Genomic DNA, 22574 nt, shown 5'->3' with positions numbered 1-22574 from the left:
CCTGGCGTTGAAATTTCAGCAATTGCCATATGGAACAATGATTTTTAATTGTTTAGCTTTATTTTACATGTACGAAATCTTGTACGAATATTTCGTTGATTTTGAATAGTAATGTTACTTTAACTATAGATTAACACATAACACATGCATGTTTTTGTATTCGTTCACGTCCAAAATTCGTATGCATTCATTAAGAGGGATGATACTACGGTTAGACATGCTACACATGCAGATTTATGCAATAAAAAAGATGTTTACTTTGTTCAAACTTTGACTTTGGGTTATCAATAAAAAGATAAAATTTACTTAATATGGTACTAAATGTGTCAAATGGGAGTTGCCTACCCGTGTCTCAGTTGGATAATTTTATGGTTTTTATGAATTTTTGTTTCAAATTAAACCATTGACACATTTACTGCTGTTAACATTTTTTTAATAGATAAAGGTCTTGGCTGGCGTTACACAGTTTAGCAGGTATTGGTGTATTTATTGCTTTTGGAAGCACATTTTTGATTCTGCTCCAGCCATGGTGTTGTTCAGGGCTTTTGACAATTGTATCCCTTGTTGTTTATATTGATAGTTTGTGTATTTAAATGGTTTTTTTAACCAGGTTTTCCGAAGGAAAAAACTGGTTATTAGATTGGCGAATGCGGGCGGGCTGGCTGGCTGGCTGGCGGGCTGGCTGGCTGGTGGGCTGGCGGGCTGGCGGAATAAGCTTGTCCGGGCCATAACTATGTCGTTCATTGTCAGATTTTAAAATCATTTGGCACATTTGTTTACCATCATTGGACGGTGTGTCGCGCGAAATAATTACGTCGATATCTCCAAGGTCAAGGTCACACTTTGAGTTCAAAGGTCAAAAATGGCCATAAATGAGCTTGTCCGAGCCATTACTATGTCGTTCATCGTCAGATTTTAAAATCATATGGCGCATTTGTTCACCATCATTGGACGGTGTGTCGCGCGAAATAATTACGTCGATATCTCCAAGGTCAAGGTCACACTTTGAGTTCAAAGGTCAAAAATGGCCATAAATGAGCTTGTCCTGGCCATAACTATGTCATTCATTGTGAGATTTTAAAATCATTTGGCACATTTGTTCACCATCATGGGACGGTGTGTCCCACGAAAGAATCACGTCAATATCTCCAATGTCAAGGTCGCCACGACTAAAAATAGATTTAAAAAAAAAAAAAAAACTTACAAAGGGGGTTAATTTTTTTTGGTCATTTCAAAAGTTCAGTTTGAGTTTTCTCCCTTTATCAGATTTTTTTTTCACAATGAAAACCTGGTTTTGTGACAATTTTGTCCCTTGTTCTTAAATGTTCTTGTGAAAATTCAGGTATTGCATAAGCGTATTGTTTCATATTTTCAGATGTTAACTGATATAAGTGATAAGAACAACAGAAAGTTTGTGTAAATAGAATTCTAAAGGGGGCATCAAGATAGGGAACTGGCATTTGGACTGGCTATTGTAAGCTAGTTGGAGGCTCCGAGCGCTGATAGAATTATAGATTTAACACCAGGCAATATTAAATGAATGTGCAACCTTGGTCAGAATTCAGTTGTTAGAAAAAATACAGAAACCAAGAGTTATGTTGACAATTTTTGTGATGATGCAGTCTGGGACTGAAAGGTGTTTTGCAAATAACAGAATGAAGCTCTTATCAAATGATCCAACAGAAATGATAAGAGGCATTTTCAAAAAAGCATTTAAACAATTTATTTAATAAAGCATACAGCATGTTATGAATTTTTACTGACATATTGTTTGATCTTCTTCATAGGAAAAAAATCGAAGATACTAGCCCTTATGGCAGGTAAAATCTTTAGGTCCTGTACTGATTTGTAGTTCACTGGCCAGTAAATTGAGCCTAGACTAGTGATAGTTACAAGATTACTAGACTTTGTGGCAGGTATTTGCTATGGGACTTCTGCCAAGACACATCTCATATACTGTTTATTTCATTTCATGTTCTTTTGTACCAATGATGTTTTTTTTGTAATGAAAATTCTTCCATAATTTCAGTTTCGCCCATACCATGAGCATATACAGAAAGGTAAATATATTTTTAATGTTGTGGAATTTTGCAAGGAAAAATATACATGATATACAAGTTATATAATACCCAGTGTTCTGGCAAGGTATAAAAAAAGTTGAGACATATGTCTCAGATCTAATTAAAAGTTGGGGGACATTTTCTATTAATATATTTTTGATCAGCGTTATAGATAATTTTTTACCCATGGGGGTAAATGCCCTACTTTTCAAAGCATGGGGGTAAATGGTCAAATTTTGCCTTGCTTGAAGGGTAATTTGCTAAAAGTAAAACCAGAATATAGCAGGGGTACAGACATGCTACTTTAATAATGTTAAACACAATTAACCATTAACTATGTGTATTCCTTCATATTAGTACATGTAGGTTTCTTAATTTCTTGTTATTTAACTTGTATTGTTGGCAGATTACATTTAAGAAGATCTTCGTCCTTATTGTCCACCACCGTGGGCCACGGAAAACTTTTTTGCCAACTTTCAACAGTTGTTTTATTAGCGTTTTAGTGGTTCCTTTTTTATTTGAAAACAGAGGAAATTAAATCATTCAGTATTGGCAGTACAATTTTATTACTCAATACAATTTTTGCCGTACACAAAGAATCAATTTTACTTTGAAAAGTAATTTGTGTTGGCTTGGAAGAAGCCATGCTGACCACTTCATGTAAATTAATAAACACATAAGCGCTTGACTGTCTGTTAAAAAATCAATACTAAATTTACCATGCGTCTAGATGATACAGAGTATACATACCGACTGGCTAACTATTTCTACAATCTAGCTCTAATTTTTACGATAACCAGTCTCATATTTAGGCTAAAGACAATCAGCTGTTTATATTTTTTGTTTACGATGTACGCAGAGAATTTACAGCATGAGCGTAAGTCCAGATTGGCTTGCTTAAATGTACGCAGGGAAATGATAAATTGAGCGTATCTTGATTCTTGATATTTCTAATGCGTATATTACGCTGATTCGCAGCTTATCTAGAACGCTGTTGATGTTTTGTCTTTTGAACTTACATTTACATAAATCAAAAATGAAACACATCAGGTCTAAAACTAAAGCTGACAAATCCAGTTTAATCATAATCACCATAAATGTGACAGATTTTTCATAGGGTATGTCCGTTATCGCCCAGCAGATTTCTTGCTGCATGTATAATCAGGGGTGTGATTTTTCCGCTGATCTGCGGATTTCCGCAGATCGGGTTGTCCAGGGGGTCACTTCTGAGATTCGCGTAAATTTGTTTTAAAAAATGTGGGGGAGAGGGGGTACCACCGATTCCGCGGACGTATTTCATAAGCAGCCCGAAATGTCCGCGGCCCGCGAAATCTCTCCGCATTTTACACTGGTAGATTCTGCCTAAGCATTTTTAAAACGAGCAATATTATTGGCTGTCGTTTCCCAATCTACCAATTAAAATCGGTTTCTTAAAATGTGTTTGGTATTTCTAAGCCGATTTGTTTGCAAGTGGCGCCTTGTGAAGCAAAAATTAAGATTATTGAAATGACAAATAGCAATATTTAGTCCGTTTATTGTAATTCAATACATTGATAAACTGCTGCTATTGATCACAATAAATACTGTTTACTTTGCATCATCAGTAAGTTAAATGTGAAGTTTAACAGGTTTTTATAAAGAAATATTGTTATGAAGTTCAAGAAGTTGTGTATTTTAATGTATGTTTTAAGGTTTGTCATTGCGTTATGCGCGCCGTTCGTGTAGTCAATATCAGTCGACATAATTTTCCTCCCCTCTGACTTTGCCTCAATCACACCCCTGAAAATATAGCCTGAAATGTTATATCTAATATCACTTTTTGTTCACAAACATGACTGCAAGGTGTCAGCGTAGTTTTCCTTATTAATCTTTGTAAAGTTTCTAGGGGTCTCAGGATTGGCCCTTAATTTAAAGGCATATTTTTATGTTGAGGAAAGAGATGGAAGAAAAAATACAACTCTGTAAAATGGAAATAACTTCATATATCATAATGAACTCGTATACATGTATTTGTATGGTTTTTTACATCGAAGGGGTCTCAAGCTTCAACAAACCAACACAGCCTCATTGTATCAGGTGAGTGAATTGCTATGTTATTTATTTTTAAGCTTTGGAAGACTAGCCTTCTTTGCTGATTTATTAAAGGTTTCTGTGTGTGAATAACACAATTGTTATACGACCTGTGAATGAACACATTTTCATTGGTTAAGACATTGGCCTTTGAAAGACAATATAATAATATTTGTGAAAGTCCAGTTTTTCAAGAATAATATGTGTTTGGCCAAAAAGTACCTCTTAAATCTAGATGCTAGAATTGACTTTATTTTAAACGTAGCGTGGACGCTTCAGCTGACTTAATGTTATTGACATCATTCAGTAATAATAACCCTTGGCATAACAAATATGCTTGTAATATCAGTTAAAATTACCAGCATAAAGGTCATATACAAGTAATAAAACAGTTGACTAGAGGACTATAGAATTTGATCTGATTTTAACTGGCAGGAAAACATATTGACTGACCCAGATCATAATCAATTGCCTTCAAGTCAATGAGAAGAAGTGCCATGCTCAAGAACCATTTCCCTGCACTTTCTTTAAGTAGAGTTATTGCCCTTTATATTTTATTTAATGTAACTTTTCAGGGCTATATCTCAGATACAAAGTTTCCTTGCAATACTTCAACATGAAACTTCATGGGTGTATTGATATAAATGAGGAGTGCCATGCTTAAGAACCATAACCCTTCACTTTCTGATATACATGTAAGAGTGATTGCCCTTAGGTTTTTTGTATGATGGAACTGTTCACGGCTATATTTCAGGTACAATTCAACATTACAACTTAAAACTTCATGATTGTGTAGAATCAATGGGAAGAACCATAACCATACACTTTCTTAGCTAAAGGTTATTGCCCTTTGTTGTTTTTGTATGATGACACTTTTCAAGGCCATATCTCAGATACGCTGCAAGATTTCAACATAAAACTTCATGGATGTATAGAGAATAGCTTCTTCAGCTTGCCATTGTTGTGCTTGATGTCTAGTACTATTAAAACTAACTTCACTTCTTTCTTTTGCATGTTGAAATAAATTAACGCTACATTGAATCATTTCACATGAATTTTACCCAGAGTGGATAATTATGCGACGATCAAGATGGTAACATCTATGCTGAAACAGTATTTTTTCGCTTTTTTATACCATTTATTATTTTTGTTTAATGTTTAAATGCCGCTCACTTTTCAGCTATATCGTTAAGAAAGTGATTAGCGTTTATTTCGTATTAATATTTGCTTTATATCTCGAGTTTACTCACTATGAATTTTCTTATCGGGAGCTTTTGTGATCCCGCTAAGAAATTTTGTAGCAATTCAAACATTAATACAAGTAATAAAGGGTTTAAAACGGCGAAATATACCTGTCTCTGCATGGATGTGGCCATGTTGACTTCTTTAAGATAATCATGGAATTACCCCCTCTGTTACATATCTCCCTTTTTTTCAGAGCATCCAGTTCACAGAAAGCATGTACTTTTCACTACAGCCTCCGCTACATTAGGACATCATCAGCACTTTGTAAGATAATTTCCTGGTTTCAAAGTTGTGTTTGTATTTTTTTTAAAGTTAAATCAAAAGATAAATAAATTTGATCAATATATATATATTTTTTGAAATCAGAAATTAAATATATAATTTAAAGAAGAGTTATAAATAATTGTTTTTAATTGTTTAAATATGTTATGTATTGAATGTTTAATCATATTTGCACTGTTTTTAGGTCTGTTTAAATAAAAGATAAGTTAAAGAAGGTACATATATGCATCTATGGAACTCAAAGATGCTTTCTGAATAATAATTCTTTTTTTGTAAGGTAATGAGGTACAGACTGTAAAATGCCCCCCGTTTGCAGAGTCTATCACAGAAGGAGACATCAGATGGGAAAAAGGTAAAATCTCTACCTGTTTGGTACATTGTAATTTAATGAGAATATAAATATTTATAAGTAAATATTAAATGACACTTATTCCTATGTGGGTAGTATTTTATATGCATATAAATTGATGTTTAAATGAACATTAAATAGTCACAAATTTCAATGAGTTGTTTTTAGTGGTGCATATTTTTGTTGTTCAATATATGAGGAAATTACACAGTATTTTGCAGCCTCATTTCTGGTGTCATGTTTGTTTGTTGCATTGATAGACACTTTTAAATGTACATTTGTATTTGAACAATTCCAATTGGTCTACACTTGACAGGGGTCAAAGTGCAATGAACAGTAGTTATGTAATTCATACATTTAATTCAAATATCCATGTTATGTTGCCTTAGAGATCTTTTGAAGTGTTGTTCGCTAAACACTGTTTTTGGATGTCATTTCAGCTGTTGGTGATGTAGTGAAGGTAGATGATGTGATAGCAGAGGTTGAGACAGACAAAGTATGTTGGAAGGTCTTTCTTTAGTTACGTCTTGTAGATTATGGATGCTTCCACAAACATCTTATAACATAATAAAAAAGTCTGCAAAACTATCCAATCATCTTACTAGGGCATCACTTGGTTATCAATTAATTTATTTTGTACAAAAGAGCACATGTATTTTCCTTGTGATTTTCAAAAGCGCAAGTGGAATTGTTTGGGATTTTCCATAACTAATTAACAATATTTTGGTAGGAATTCTGTGGCTAATTGGTTGCATATGTTTGTTAGTTTATTATGTGAAATCATGTTATATTTTATGCTTCCCTACACAAAGTTTGATATTTTGCAGTCATACTGTACATCTGCAAGAGGTGCTTTGTGTCTCAGCCAAAACTTTGCCTTATGTTGATGGCGTTTGAAATAATTTTATAAAATTGGCCCAAATCACATATCTGTTTACCTAAAAAGTCAAGGCCACACTTACAGGTCAATGGTAAAATTTGCCATAACAAGCTTAAACATTTCTGTCTCATCCATAACTTGCCATGAATTGATGGATTTTGATTTTGAAATAAAATCCTCAATATGACGTGTCACATTTAACACCCATTTAACACCCATCTCCCCACCTCAAAGGTCTAGGTCATACTTAGAGATATTATTTGTATGAATTATTTGTGTCGTGTTCTGAGAAAACTGGGCATAATGCATGTGCATAGTGTTGTCCCAGATAATCAAGAATGACACTTTCCGCCTGAATTGGATATTTGCCAAGAAGAGACTTCATTTAAACAAGAAATGTCATAAAAGCGTAAAGTGTTGTCCCTGATTAGCCTGTGCGGACTGCACAGGCTAATCTGGGATGAAACTTTATGCACAAGCAATATGCCCAGTTTTCTCAGAACACGACTCATTTTATTAACAACTTGTCCAGGGAAAGAACCTTTAGTTCAAATAGTCGTTAAGTCATAAATATGGTAGCAGGAAAGCATTTAACATCACTTGGAAACATTAAAATTTAACATTCCTTTTGCATTTTAATACCAGCACTGGATGTAACAACTTTTTATGCCTCCGAAGGGCATATAGTGATCCGACTGTCCGTCCGTCCGTCCATCCGTCTGTCCGTCACACTTTGCGTTTAGGTTTCGAAAAATGCTCATAACTTCTATGTCCCTTCAGATAGCAATTTCATATTTGGCATGCATGTGTATATGGACAAGGCCTTTCCATACGCACACAAATTTTGACCCCTGTGACCTTGACCTTGAACTTTGGGTCCGCGTTTAGGTTTCGAAATCTGCTTTAGGTTTCAAAAAAGCTCGTAGCTTCTATCAAGCGTTTATAGGGGGCATAAGTCATCCTATGGTAACATCTCTTGTTTTTATGTATTTCAGACCTCTATACAGATCCCCAGCCCTGTCTCAGGTGTGATAACCTCTCTCTTGGTTGCTGATGGGGACACAGTGGAGGCGGGAAAACAGATCTGTACAATTACTGTCGGAGGTTTGGAGAAATATATCATTATTATAGACATGTTATTCTTTTCTTCTAATCTGTATGAATGTTCAAAACGGTAGGTGGATAATTAGGGATGCCTTACAATAAAATTAAATATGCTATAGACTATAACAGATCTTTTTGTGTGAAAGTCTTAATTATAAAGTTTTCAGATACCATGACTTCAAACACATAGAATTTTGAAGGTGTACAATAAGCATGATGTAGGTTTCGACCACATATGCTTTACAGATATTACAATGTGTGTGGTATGTGAGCGTTGGCCACTGTTACATAATTGTCTATTTATCAGTTTCTATATCAATTTAAATCTAGCAGCTGGTGGCAGTGCACCTGCTCCAAAAGCTGCACCAAAGGTTGAGACGCCACCTCCCAAGGCTGCCACGCCCCCACCCCCTGCTGTGACTCCGCCCTCTGCCACGGGGTCAGCTGGCCCCATCCCAACATCAGCCCCTGCTCCAAGACCCCTTCCAACCGCTCCCATGTCCTCAGTACCTGTTGGTGATGTGAAACCTAAAGCTGCTGCGCCAGTGATCATGGCTGCTACTGAGGCAGGACCAGTAGGCGGAACTAGAGGTGAAAGTAGGGTAGGTACCTGTGATCTGTCTGGTTCAACATTGAGCAAAAGTCATATTTGTATTGTAGCAATATTTTAATAACCTTCTATGCCAAGCCCATAACATCTTTGACCTCTTAATTTAAGTAATTGTCTTCATTTCCATGGTGTTTTTCACATAATTATATTACCAATATTACCTAATGATAAACATTTGAAATTTCTTTAAATAAACAAATACAGCTGTACTTTAATTATGTAATATCTTAGATTTAAACTGTAGTTTAATAATATGATTGGCAAGAGTGTCTGTAATTTCCCACTTGATTGTTCAGGCAATCAGAAAAAATGGTGTTTTAGATAAATAGGAGATTTATATGTCATTGACATTTAGCAGCTTTTTTGATAAGATTCATTGATAAGTAAGTTCAGTAAAAAAGTTTATTGAATGATAGGACTAAAAACATCCTGTAATTGCTGGACATGTATTTCTATTATTTTGCAGTGGCATATCTTTAAAATTACTTTTTTTCTTAGATATTAAAAAAAGCCATGTCGTGTTTTCAGGTAAAAATGAATCGAATGAGGAAGAGGATTGCCCAACGTTTGAAGGATGCCCAAAACACATGTGCTATGTTGACAACTTTTAATGAAATTGACATGAGGTAAAGTTATTTGGTGAACCCATGCTCTCTATTCCATTTTTATACGCCCGTATAAAATACGGGACGTATTATGTGAAACCCCTTGGCGGCGGGCGGCGGGCGGCGGGCGGAAGGCATCACTTTGTCCGGACTCTAATTCAAATTGTATTCATCCGATCTTCACCAAACTTGGTCAGCAGTTGCATCTAGTTGATATCTAGGCCAAGTTCGAATATGGGTCATGCCGGGTCAAAAACTAGGTCATAGGGTCAATAAGTGCATTTTCAAAGGGGCCACTTTGTCCGGACTCTATTTCAAATTGTATTCATCCGATCTTCACCAAACTTGGTCAGCAGTTGCATCTAGTTGATATATAGGCCAAGTTCGAATATGGGTCATGCCGGGTCAAAAACTAGGTCATAGGGTCAATTAGTGCATTTTCAACGGCGCCACTTTGTCCGGACTCTAATTCAAATTGTATTCATCCGATCTTCACCAAACTTGGTCAGAAGTTGTATCTAGACAATATCTAGGTCAAGTTCGAATATGGGTCATGCCGGGTCAAAAACTAGGTCACAGGGTCACTTAGTGTATTTCAAGCATTTAGCATGGTGTCCGCTCTCTAATTGAAGTAGTTTTCATCCGATCTTCACCAAACTTGGTCAGAAGTTGTATCTAGACAATGTTTAGGTCAAGTTCAAATATGGGTCATGCCGGGTCAAAAACTAGGTCACAGGGTCACTTAAACCATTTCAAGCATTTAGCATGGTGTCCGCTCCCTAATTGAAGTAGTTATCATCCGATCTTCACCAAATTTGGTCAGAAGTTGTGTCTAGACAATATCTACATGTAGGTCAAGTTCAAATATGGGTCATGCAAGGTTAAAAACTAGGTCACGAGGTCTATTAGTGCATTTCAATCATTTAGCATGGTGTCCGCTCTCTAATTGAAGTAGTTTTCATCAGATCTTCATCAACTTTGGTCAGAAGTTGTGTCTAGATGATATGTAGGTCAAGTTCAAATATGGGTCATTATAAAGTTATCAAGTTGTCCAAAGCCTTAAAACGGGCGTATCTTGTGACAGTTTGGCACTCTTGTTCATAATACAAAGCATGAAGATTAATGGTTTCTGAAGACTTCAGACATTTTTATACGCCCGTATAAAATACGGGACGTATTATGTGAAACCCCTTGGCGGGCGGGCGGGCGGGCGGCGGGCGGAAGGCATCACTTTGTCCGGACTCTAATTCAAATTGTATTCATCCGATCTTCACCAAACTTGGTCAGCAGTTGCATCTAGTTGATATCTAGGCCAAGTTCGAATATGGGTCATGCCGGGTCAAAAACTAGGTCATAGGGTCAATAAGTGCATTTTCAAAGGGGCCACTTTGTCCGGACTCTATTTCAAATTGTATTCATCCGATCTTCACCAAACTTGGTCAGCAGTTGCATCTAGTTGATATATAGGCCAAGTTCGAATATGGGTCATGCCGGGTCAAAAACTAGGTCATAGGGTCAATTAGTGCATTTTCAACGGCGCCACTTTGTCCGGACTCTAATTCAAATTGTATTCATCCGATCTTCACCAAACTTGGTCAGTAGTTGCATCTAGTTGATATCTAGGTCAAGTCCGAATATGGGTCATGCTGGGTCAAAAACTAGGTCAAAGGGTCAATTAGTGCATTTTACTTTGTCCGGACTCTAATTCAAATTGTATAAATCTTATCTTCACCAAACTTGGTCAGTAGTTGCATCTAGTTGATATCTAGGCCAAGTTCGAATATGGGTCATGCCAGGTTAAAAACTAGGTCATAGGGTCAATTAGTCCATTTTCAACAGCGCCACTTTGTCCGGACTCTTATTCAAATTGTATTCATCCGATCTTTACCAAACTTGGTCAGTAGTTGCATCTAGTTGATATCTAGGTCAAGTTCGAATATGGGTCATGTCGGGTCAAGAACTAGGTCATAGGGTCAATTAGTGCATTTTCAACGGCGCCACTTTGTCCGGACTCTAATTCAAATTGTATTCATCCGAAACTTTTAAACAACTTTTTATCCTGCGTCAAAGTGGTATGGGGGTATAAGTCACATTCAGTGACAAAGCTCTAGTTCAAGTTGAATTCACCAAACTTGGTCAGAGGTAGTATATAGATTATATATCAGTCAGGTCTGATTGGAGACATGCAACCGATTAACACATGCAATATTTTTATGCAATATTTTTATCCAGTTTTATTTTGCGATATTTTCATCGGGTTTATTTTTTTCGCGATTTTTGAAATTTTTTTTGCTTATTTCCAAAACAAATACATCAATCATCAGTGTATCATCTCCAATGGCACACGAATCGGGCGTATATTGCTCCGTCATGCGGCGCTCTTGTTTTTCAGTATTAGATGACCAGTTTGCTGGAAAATGTTAAATGTTTAAAACATATTCTTTGAAATATGACTTTTTAGTATCAGTGATAATATGTGTACCATAAGTGATTAAAAAAAATGAAAATTGCCCCCCAAAATTGGCTGTTTCTCAGTGACAACAAATACTGATTTTTAAAATAAAAACATTACCCAAAAATGGCACATAAAGGAAAATTAAGAACACATTATCAATATCCTGTTTTGAAGAGGAAACTTTGGATGCACTAATATAAAATTTCAGTTTAGCATTGTATTTAATGGAAAAAAATGGAACCAAGTAACATTTTGAAAATATCTAAAACATAATAGTATCATTATCTTGTTTGTAAAAGGAAACTTTAGATGCATTAATATTATAAAATTTCAGTTGAACATTGTATGTAATTGAAAAAATGGAACAATTTAACATTTTGAAAATATCTAAAACATATGTTTTTTTCCCAATCTTAAAGCCACAGATTGGAAATAAAAAGCAAACAAGATGTTGGGCTCATTAAATGTATAAGCTCCCAGTGAAAGCCTGGTCAATTACCATTCATTGGTCCATTTGAAGTCCAACAGTAGGTCACTGTTAAGATCAAAATGAGGTTGGGTGATTTGGTTGCATTGATAATGTTCATATATAACATCTACTCAAGTGTCAAAGCTTTTAAACAAGTGGTATTGATATCGTACGAAATGTGTCATTTTGGGTTAAGCATGAAAATTGACCTTGAATATTATTACAAGTCCAAAAGTAAGTTCATGTCAAGGTCAAAGTAAGGTTAGGTGGGATTGTGGGTGTGTTGATAAGTGTTCAAAGACATCATCTGTCCAGTATCAGACCTTTGTAGGAATCATTATTTGTTATACTATGATTTCTGGCCTCCTGTATTAGGCTTAGTCTAAACATAGGTCAATGTCAAGTTTAAAATGAGGTCAGGTGATGTGGGTGTGGTATGCAAGTATTAAGGTTTTGTAGTAAGAATGATTGACGTGAGATGAAACGCTTCATTTTGGATTTACCTTTTTGGATTAACCTATTACCAACAAACTGTAAAACAACAAACAGAGAGGCCAATCTGTAGGAGCATAAAAGAAATCACCTACATTACATAATGTCTTAATTTAATTATAGCAACGTTACTGAGATGAGAAATAAATACAAGGATGCATTCTTGAAAAAACACGGCTTGAAGCTTGGATTTATGTCTGCCTTCATCAGGGCCTCAGCGTATGCACTTCAGGATCAGCCAGTGGTGAATGCCGTTATAGATGGCGAGGATACTTTATATAGAGACTATATTGATATCAGTGTTGCTGTGTCAACACCCAAAGTAAGTGAAGGTTGAGAAGTGTCATGATTTACCAATAATTTACATTTATCTCAACCTTGAATCTGATTTATTATGATGTGAGTTAAGCTCTCTCTTTCACATGAGAAGCCCATAAACTCGCCTTTTTAAGTGTGGAGTGCCACCCCAAAAGTTTAACTGCTAGAGGTATTTAAATTTTATGAACGTAATTTCTTGATCAGCAACTTGTGAGTCTGGGTATGATGGTGAATATTTGTTACTGATCATCAGATTTAGTGCTCCTTTTAAAGGGAAATGTTGACATAACAATGCATTTTCTATTAGTAAATACAAGAAAATAATGTTTGGCGAATACAAAAGATATTGCAGTACTTGGAGTTATGACATATGTTATTCCTAAATACAAGTTCTACAGTAATGAAAGGCGAGAAATAAGTTTTTTCAAAGATGTTGAAGTATACATGTATCAGTTTGAAAATGACTAAGTCATGACTAGATATTGGTATTTTTTCTCTTTTTTAGCTGAAATAATGATACAGAATATACAATGAAATTATGGATGAATATATACTCAAATAAATCTTGCTTCATCAATATTTATTAGGGATGGCAAAATTATTCTAATATTCGAATATTCGATTGAATGGTCAGCATTCGAATAATAAAAATGATATTCGCATATTCGCATTTTTTTCCAAACGTAATTTCACCAATATTTAATGACCTGCGAACCGCTTACTAAAATGCAACCAAAATCACCTGGGAGTAACATGTTTGACGTGACGTTCTTCGTGTCAAACTGATAACGCGGCCCGTATCAGTGTTGATTGCGCCATGCAATATACACGCTCTAAGAAAGGCCCCGACTGTTGTTTGCCAATGGGGTGCCAATTAACAGTTTCAAATGACTGGCGAATAATAATTAAGTTTTGTGATCACAGTATGTACAGCCATTAAAATATGTTAATTACTCAAATCGCGCAATGCAATATACTTACTATAAGAAAGGGTCCGAACTGTTGTTTGTCAATTAGGTACCAATCTAGGGCTTCAATTTACTGGCGAATAATAATTTAGTTTTTGTAGTCACAGTTTGAACAGTCATTTAAATATGTGAATTACTCAAAAGTAACAGATGATATAAATTAAACAATCATCAAGGAATCATAATTCAAATCTGAAAATGCCACCAGCCCTTTCTGCAGTATGGAATACTTTACACGGTCTGTGGATAAGAAGACCGCAACGTGTAATGTGTGTAAACTTAGTTTTACATATGCGCTGTCTGCTACAAATCTGTGGAATCATTAAAAAATAAAATTCTATGACACGATAATTTTCATTCTATTTGTGCCCGATCACAGTATCGGTCATAGTATTAGTCGACAGCGAAACAATTATTCGATAGCAACGTTAATAAACAGCCTCGTATTTAACAAACAGAAATAACTTACAAACCAATGGAAATTAACATATAACAAGGAAAATCAATCCAGCCGTTTTATGCGAATATTCGAATATTCGATTGAATGAATTTGCGAACATTCGAATACCGATATTGGTATTCGATGCTATCCCTAATATTTATGTTTATAAGAGTGAAATTTGTAATTTCATTCAAATGGTTATGAAAATAAAGGGAAAACACAAATTGAGGGTTGGCCATTTGGAAGTGTGAGAATTCTTAATTAATCGATAATATTTTCCTAAACTTTACTTTTTGTTGCATTAAATCACAGCAATAGTAAAGTGCCATCAAGGAACAGAAAATCAAAATTTTGTATTACAGGTCTATATTTTAATGAATTGACAGTTTTTTAAGTACCAAAATGCTTGCTATAAACATGACTTATGTAATAAACTACAGAGTTATGATGTATTTTACAGGGCTTAGTTGTTCCTGTGATACGAAATGTAGAAACCATGAACTATGCTGAAATTGAGAAGACCATCAATGCTTTAGGAGAGAAGGTGAGAAGAGGATAAGATTGTGGGATTTGTTGAATGTTTTATACTATTTGCTTTTGATCATGTGTTTTGTTGTACTTTTAACTTTGTTAGCCGGATTTTTTTCGAAAAAAACTCGGCTTATAGATTGATGTTGTCGGGCGGGCGGGCGGGGTGGCGGCGTGCTCGAAAATGTTAAAGTTCTTATTTCATGGTATAACTTTGGTATGCTTGGACCTAGAGTCTTCAAACTTGACATGAAGGTTGGCCAGGATTAACAGATGACCACTGGTCATTTCAAGGTCATTCATTTGAAGGTCAAGGTCACTGTGACCTTCAATATAAAAAATGTTAAAGTTGTTATAACTTTGGTATGCTTGGACCTAGAGTCTTGAAACTTGACATGAAGGTTGGCCATAACTAGTTAGTAACCACTGGTCATTTCAAGGTCATTCATTTGAAGGTCAAGGTCACTGTGACCTTGAATGTAAAAATGTTAAAGTTCTTATTTCATGGTATAACTTTGGTATGCTTGGACCTAGAGTCTTCAAACTTGACATGAAGGTTGGCCAGGATTAACAGATGACCACTGGTCATTTCAAGGTCATTCATTTGAAGGTGAAGGTCACTGTGACCTTCAATATAAAAATGTTAAAGTTGTTATAACTTTGGTATGCTTGGACCTAGAGTCTTGAAACTTGACATGAAGGTTGGCCAGAACTAGTAAGTAACCACTGGACATTTCAAGGTCATTCATTTGAAGGTCAAGGTCACTGTGACCTTGAATGTAAAAATGTTAAAGTTGTTATAACTTTGGTATGCTTGGACCTAGAGTCTTGAAACTTGACATGAAGGTTGGCCAGAACTAGTAAGTAACCACTGGACATTTCAAGGTCATTCATTTGAAGGTCAAGGTCACTGTGACCTTGAATGTAAAAATGTTAAAGTTCTTATTTCATGTTATAACTTTGGTATGCTTGTACCTAGAGTCTTCAAACTTGAAATAAAGATTGGCCAGTACTAGAAGATGACCACTGGTCATTTCAATGTCATTCATTTGAAGGTCAAGGTCACTGTGACCTTAAATGTTAAAATGTTAAAATTGTTATAACTTTGGTATGCTTGGACATAGAGTCTTCAAACTTGACATGAAGGTTTGCAAGCACACTTAGATGACCACTGGTCATTTCAAGGTCATTCATTCTAAGGTCAAGGTCACTGTGACCTTGAATGTAAAAATGTTAAAGTTCTTATAACTTTGGTAGGTAAAAATGTTAAAGTTCTTATTCCATGTTATAACTTTGGTATGCTTGTACCTAGAGTCTTCAAACTTGACATAAAGGTTGGCCAGTACTAGAAGATCACCACTGCTCATTTCAATGTCATTCATTTGAAGGTCAAGGTCACTGTGACCTTCAATGTTATTGTTGTTCATGTATATGCATGCATTCAAAACATAACACAAGGTTTGCTCATGCCTTGAAAAGTATTTACATTTCATTTTGACCTTTGAACAATATTTCAGTAATTTAAGTATTGCATTGACAAAAACACGAAAGGTACTTTCCTGTCATTTAAATCAAAAATCCGGCTTCAATGCGGTCATCTCCGACCGCGGAACTCTTGTTTAATGTTTTCCTGAACGTCTTGTTGCAGCATTGTAACTCTTTCAGGACCAATCACAACGGATACAATTTTCAAATGATCCCATAAAAATAATTTGATTTTTCAACCAGTTTTTTGTGAAGTTGCTGAGATTGCTGTAAATCTGGCTGGCATTTCGGCTTAAGGCGGCATAAAACAACAAATCTTGCTGAAAGTTATAATACTAAACTTGCTGCTTACTTACATATATAACTTCAAATTGCATAGTTAATTGCAAATAATTAATTGGAAAATGGTAAGGAACCTTGTTTTGTGGCATGGTCAAGTTTCTATTGCCATTTGCATGGTCAATTATAAACCAGTTAAAGCTCCCACAGTTTTGCAAAGACAGTCAATAGCCCCATGTTGTTTGTGACTTCACAAGGTTTTACAAAGAAAGGCAATAAGCGCGATGTTGTGTTAGACCGCCTTTAGTTTTACATAGAGAGTCAATAAGCCCCATGTGTAAAACCGCCCATAGATTTGCATTGACAGTCAATAGCCCCATGTTGTGTAAGACCGCCCATAAATTTGCATAGACAGTCAATAGCCCCATGTTGTGTTAGACCTGCCATAGTGTTGCATAGACAGTCAATAGCCCCATGTTGTTTGTGACCACCCACAGTTTTGCATTTACAGTCAATAAGCCCCATGTTGTTTGTGACCTCCCACAGTTTTGCATTGACAGTCAATAAACCCCATGGTTGTGTGTCAGGCTCGTGCTGGTGACCTTGCAGTGGAGGACATGGATGGCGGTACCTTCACCATCTCCAACGGAGGCGTCTTTGGCTCCATGTTTGGCACACCGATTATCAACCCACCCCAGTCCGCCATCTTGGGCATGCATGGGATCTTTGATCGGCCAGTGGCTGTCAATGGCAAGGTATACACATACATTTCTACTTGTATGTTCGCTTTAGAGGCTTTTTGTTATGTTTACTTTTGTGTCCAAAGTTGAAATCACATATAATAGTTTAAACCTTCGAAGAAGAGGGGGTATATTGCTTTTCACATGTCGGTCGGTCGGTCGGTCTGTAGGTCGGTCGGTCTGTCGGTCGGTCCGTCCACCAGGTGGTTTCCGGATGAAAACTCAAGAACGCTTGGGGCTAGGATCATGAAACTTCATAGGTACATTGATCATGACTCGCAGATGACCCCTATTGATTTTGAGGTCACTAGGTCAAAGGTCAAGGTCACAGTGACCCGAAATAGTAAAATGGTTTCCGGATGATAACTCAAGAACGCTTAGGCCTAGGATAATGAAACTTGATAGGTAGATTGATCATGACTCGCAGATGACCCCTATTGATTTTCAGGTCACTAGGTCAAAGGTCAAGGTCACAGTGACCCGAAATAGTAAAATGGTTTCCGGATGATAACTCAAGAACGCTTATGCCTAGGATCATAAAACTTCATAGGTAGATTGATAATGGCTGGCAGATGACCCCTATTGATTTTCAGGTCACTAGGTCAAAGGTCAAGGTCACGGTGATCCGAAATAGTAAAATGGTTTCCGGATGATAACTCAAGAACGCTTATGCCTAGGATCATGAAACTTCATAGGTAAATTGATCATGACTCGCAGATGACCCCTATTGATTTTCAGGTCACTAGGTCAAAGGTCAAGGTCACGGTGACCCGAAAAAGTAAAATGGTTTCCGGATGATAACTCAAGAACGCTTATGCCTAGGATCATGAAACTTGATAGGTAGATTGATCATGACCTGCAGTTGACCCCTATTGATTTTCAGGTCACTATATCAAAGGTCAAGGTCACGGTGACCCGAAAAAGTAAAATGGTTTCCGGATGATAACTCAAGAACGCTTAAGCCTAGGATCATGAAACTTGATAGGTAGATTGATCATGACTTGCAGTTGACCCCTATTGATTTTCAGGTCACTATATCAAAGGTCAAGGTCACGGTAACCTGAAATAGTAAAATGGTTTCTGGATGATAACTCAAGAAAGCTAATGGCTACGATCATGAAACTTCATAGGTACATTGATTATGACTCGCAGATGACCCCTATTGATTTTGAGGTCACAAGGTTAAAGGTCAAGGTCACAGTGACTCGAAATAGTAAAATGGTTTCCGGATGATAACTCAAGAATCCTACGCCTAGGATCATGAAACTTCATAGGTACATTGATCATGACTGGCAGATGACCCCTATTGATTTTCAGGTCACTAGGTCAAAGGTCAAGGTCACAGTGACTCAAAAGAGTACAGTGGTTTCCGGATGATATCTTACATTAGGTCAAAGGTCAAGGTCACAGTGACAAAAAACGTATTCACACAATGGCTGCCACTACAACTGACAGCCCATATGGGGGGCATGCATGTTTTACAAACAGCCCTTGTTATGTTTAATAAAAGACTTCCATTCTGCTGAATTCCACCTTCTCAGAATAGTTTAGTTCCTTCTGGTCTCAGGTGAGCCTATGACTATCTTGTTTATATAAATGAAGAGTTAATCAATTCTTTGTTGATGTTAAAATATTAAAACTGAATTCCAGGTGGAGATTCGGCCTATGATGTATGTTGCCTTGACCTACGACCACAGACTCATAGATGGTAGAGAGGCAGTCACTTTCCTTAGAAAGATTAAATCTGCTGTTGAAGACCCCCGCACCTTGTTGCTAGACTTGTAATACCCAGGAAATGTAGTTGTTATTAGAATGCATTTTGCAAAATAAGGTGACAGTGCATACTTGGAGAAAGAAATATGTATTTGAGTTTATAATATATAATTGAAGAGTGAATGTTGTCTACATCTGGTTAATAGATTTACGATATTAATTCAGGTATTCAATTTATTTACATTATTTGCTGTTTTATTTTTATGGTGTTGATTTAACAATATTGCTTGTGTGGGAATTGTGAGCTGAAATGAATAATTGTATCATCAGTTAGATACAAGTTTGTACCAATTTTAAATTTGGTGCCAAATCAAAGTGGTAGCAGGTACTAGGATTGTAAATTCATGATAACTTTATTTTGTATTTTTCTTAAGTTTGTGAAACAGGTAAACTTTAAGAGTTGAAGACATTGTGGAAAAGAGAAATAAAATGAAAAAAGCATAGTTAATTTAATTAAGTAATGTCTTTGTTTTGGGTACAGGTTTAAATGTTTTGAATGACATGTTATCTAAACAGCCTCTTAACTGTTTATTGCTGCATAATGTTTTTTGAATGTGCTGCTATACAAAAAACCATATTGATTTTTGTATTATTGTTAATGATTATTCTATTTATGCTTGTGTGCAGACTGCCTTGACAAAATGTACACAGGCATTTATTAGCGTACTGTTATTATTATCTGTAGCATTAACAGCTGATTTTTAAAATTTATTTTGTCTTACATTGTCTAAAACCTATTTATAGGTGGGAATTTAATTTACCCTAGCTCCTACTGAACTGAAAAGTAGTCTGACTTCAACTTTAACTATGAGGTAAATTTTTAAAGAACTAAATGTTTCTCAAGAATGAAACAAATTAGCGTGGAATTTGTAATACTGGCAGAACCAGTAGTTGTACTGTAACGTATTTGGTCTTTTCAGTTATTAAGTGCAGTATTTGTTGAGTTCAGGATACAATAAATTTTGAATTATTTCATGTTCTATCGTTATTGTAAAATGACCATATAAAGAAGAATTAAATAGTTTTTAGTGTGAGCATTAGCTCACACTAATGTTACAGACCATATTTTGCAAATCAGTATGTGCTTAGAAGCCTTAGGTACGGTACGGAAAGACAACCACTGCCTGTTGCAGCAGATGACAAATGCTATATAGAGCGTCTGCTAGGAAAGATAACCACCACATTTGACTGTTTATAGTTCCCCACTGGTACACTGCAGAGGGTTTATATGACTAATAGTGTTTAACAGCTTGTAAGACGAGATTGACCAGTCTAGTGTTTATCATTGAAATCTGTACATATTGGCTGCTTTCAGGGAAAACGGGGCTTCATGCATGTCAAATAAGATTAGCCTGTGCATACTGATTAGCCTGTGCAATGCGCACAAGCTTATCAAGGACAACATTTTTTAACAGCGAACACCTACAGTGCCTTCAGCGCTTTGATTTTTATGCTCCCCCAAAATAAATTTTTGGGGGAGCATATAGTCGCCACTTCGTCTGTCCGTGTGTGCGTCTGTCTGTCCGTCCGTGCACAATTTTTGTCCGGGCTATTTCTCAGCAACTAATGACCGGAATTCAATGAAACTTTATGGGAAGCTTCACTACCAAGAGGAGATGTGCATATTATCAGCGGGTTCTGGTCGGATGATTTTTATGCCCCCTTTTCGAAGAAAAGACGGCATATAGTGATCAGACTGTCCGTCTGTCTTTCCGTCACACTTTGCGTTTAGGTTTCGAAAAATGCTCATAACTTCTATGTCCCTTGAGATATAACCTTTATATTTGGTATGCATATGTATATGGACAAGGCCTTTCCATACGCACACAATTTTTTACCCCTGTGACCTTGACCTTGAACTTAGGGTCCGCGTTTAGGTTTCGAAATCTGCGTTTAGGTTTCGAAAAATGCTCATAACTTCTATGTCCCTTGAGATATAACCTTCATATTTGGTATGCATGTGTATATGGACAAGGCCTTTCCATACACACAAAAATTGTACCCCTGTGACCTTGACCTTGAACTTAGGGTCCGCGTTTAGGTTTCGAAATCTGCGTTTAGGTTTCGAAAAATGCTCATAACTTCTATGTCCCTTGATATATAACCTTCATATTTGGTATGCATGTGAATATGGACAAGGCCTTTCCATACGCACAAAAATGTTGACCCCTGTGACCTTGACCTTGAAGTTAGGGCCCGCATTTAGGTTTCGAAATCTGCGTTTAGGTTTAAAAAAATGCTCATAACTTCTATGTCCCTTGAGATATAACCTTCATATTTGGTATGCATGTGTATATGGACAAGGCCTTTCCATACGCACACAAATTTTGACCCCTGTGACCTTGACCTTGAACTTGGGGTCCGCGTTTAGGTTTCAAAATCTGTGTTTAGGTTTCGAAAAAAACTCATAACTTCTATCAAGCATTTATAGGGGGCATAAGTCATCCTATGGTGACAGCTCTTGTTCACAGAGTTATGGCCCTTTGAAATGTTCTATAAAAAAATTCTTGTCCCCCCCAACTACTGTGCCCTCAAGACGTTTCCTTTTATCAGAATATATAGTTCAATATTGTGACAAAAAAACTTAAGAGAGCATCACCCGTCTCCGACGGTTTCTTGTTCTTCTTTTCACCAGTATTATTGCCAGAAAAATACATTAAGAGTCTGTAAATTGGTGTTCCATGATCAATACACTTATACTTTAGATTATACATTGTTTAACCAACATCAACAATGATCATGTAACATATTATTTAGGTGATGAATTTGAATGAATCATTCGAATTGGATTGGTCTGACGGAAGTTCTATCGAAATCACCAGCACGTCCACCATATACGTGCACAAGTATTATATCTGATTTTGCATCTTTTGATTTTATTTAGTTTCAAATTTACTAACATGGTTATTTATGTTGTTTTCAACAAAAAATTGTTACTGTCTCAATGGTATGGTGGCAATAATGCAGATGTTCGCTTTCATTTTTATAGCGAAATGAAATAAGTCAATATCATACACAATAAATGAACCTGTAGGCTGAAATAAAGGGATATCAAGAATTTTAAGAATATGTGTTGCAAAACCAAAAAGATTGTTTGAAATTATGACAATAATAAGCAATAAGTAGTAAAATCATTCAAAAACAAGAGATAAAAGCCATCACAATATGTCTTTCAATGATTTTAAGCAAGTCCTATATATTTTTTATCGCCCGCTTCATGCTGTATCTCAAACTAAATAAGATATCAACATGAAACTTCATGGGTGTATAGATTTCAATGAGAAAAATTGCCATGCACATGAGCCATAACCCTACACTTTCTTAAATAAGAGTTATTGCCCTTTGTTGTTATGCCCCTGGATCGAATGATTAGGGTACCGGTAATATTGTTTTTGGCCTGTCTGTCCTTGTATGTGTGTG

The 22574-nt window shown here is 36.1% G+C and overlaps 1 protein-coding gene across 1 annotated transcript; it reads left to right on the top strand.

Moving 5' to 3' along the window:
- The first annotated feature begins 1925 nt into the window (after window positions 1-1925).
- On the top strand, window positions 1926-20127 carry LOC127872649 (dihydrolipoyllysine-residue succinyltransferase component of 2-oxoglutarate dehydrogenase complex, mitochondrial-like). The gene is made up of 13 exons (XM_052415978.1): window positions 1926-1958; window positions 2030-2060; window positions 4094-4136; window positions 5569-5639; window positions 5935-6009; window positions 6447-6502; window positions 7882-7990; window positions 8321-8592; window positions 9129-9226; window positions 12745-12943; window positions 14810-14893; window positions 17229-17396; window positions 19032-20127. Exons 1-13 carry the CDS (start codon window positions 1926-1928, stop codon window positions 19164-19166), a joined length of 1374 nt encoding a protein of 457 aa, XP_052271938.1. The 3' UTR covers window positions 19167-20127.
- Window positions 20128-22574: the final 2447 nt, after the last annotated feature.

Source organism: Dreissena polymorpha, chromosome 3 (genome assembly GCF_020536995.1).
Source record: "Dreissena polymorpha isolate Duluth1 chromosome 3, UMN_Dpol_1.0, whole genome shotgun sequence".
Classification (NCBI taxonomy): domain Eukaryota; kingdom Metazoa; phylum Mollusca; class Bivalvia; order Myida; family Dreissenidae; genus Dreissena; species Dreissena polymorpha.
The sequence above is the reverse complement of the archived record's forward strand: the minus strand, read 5'-3'. Positions and strand labels throughout refer to the sequence as shown.

What these genes read in the sequence shown, in the direction of transcription:
- LOC127872649 (XM_052415978.1), top strand. Translation starts at nt 1,926, where the DNA reads ATGGGACTTCTGCCAAGACACATCTCATATACT. An exon ending in CAAGACACATCTCATATACT is followed by an intron (nt 1,959 to 2,029) that starts GTTTATTTCATT and finishes CCATAATTTCAG; the next exon opens with TTTCGCCCATACCATGAGCA. An exon ending in CAGAGGTTGAGACAGACAAA is followed by an intron (nt 6,503 to 7,881) that starts GTATGTTGGAAG and finishes TATGTATTTCAG; the next exon opens with ACCTCTATACAGATCCCCAG.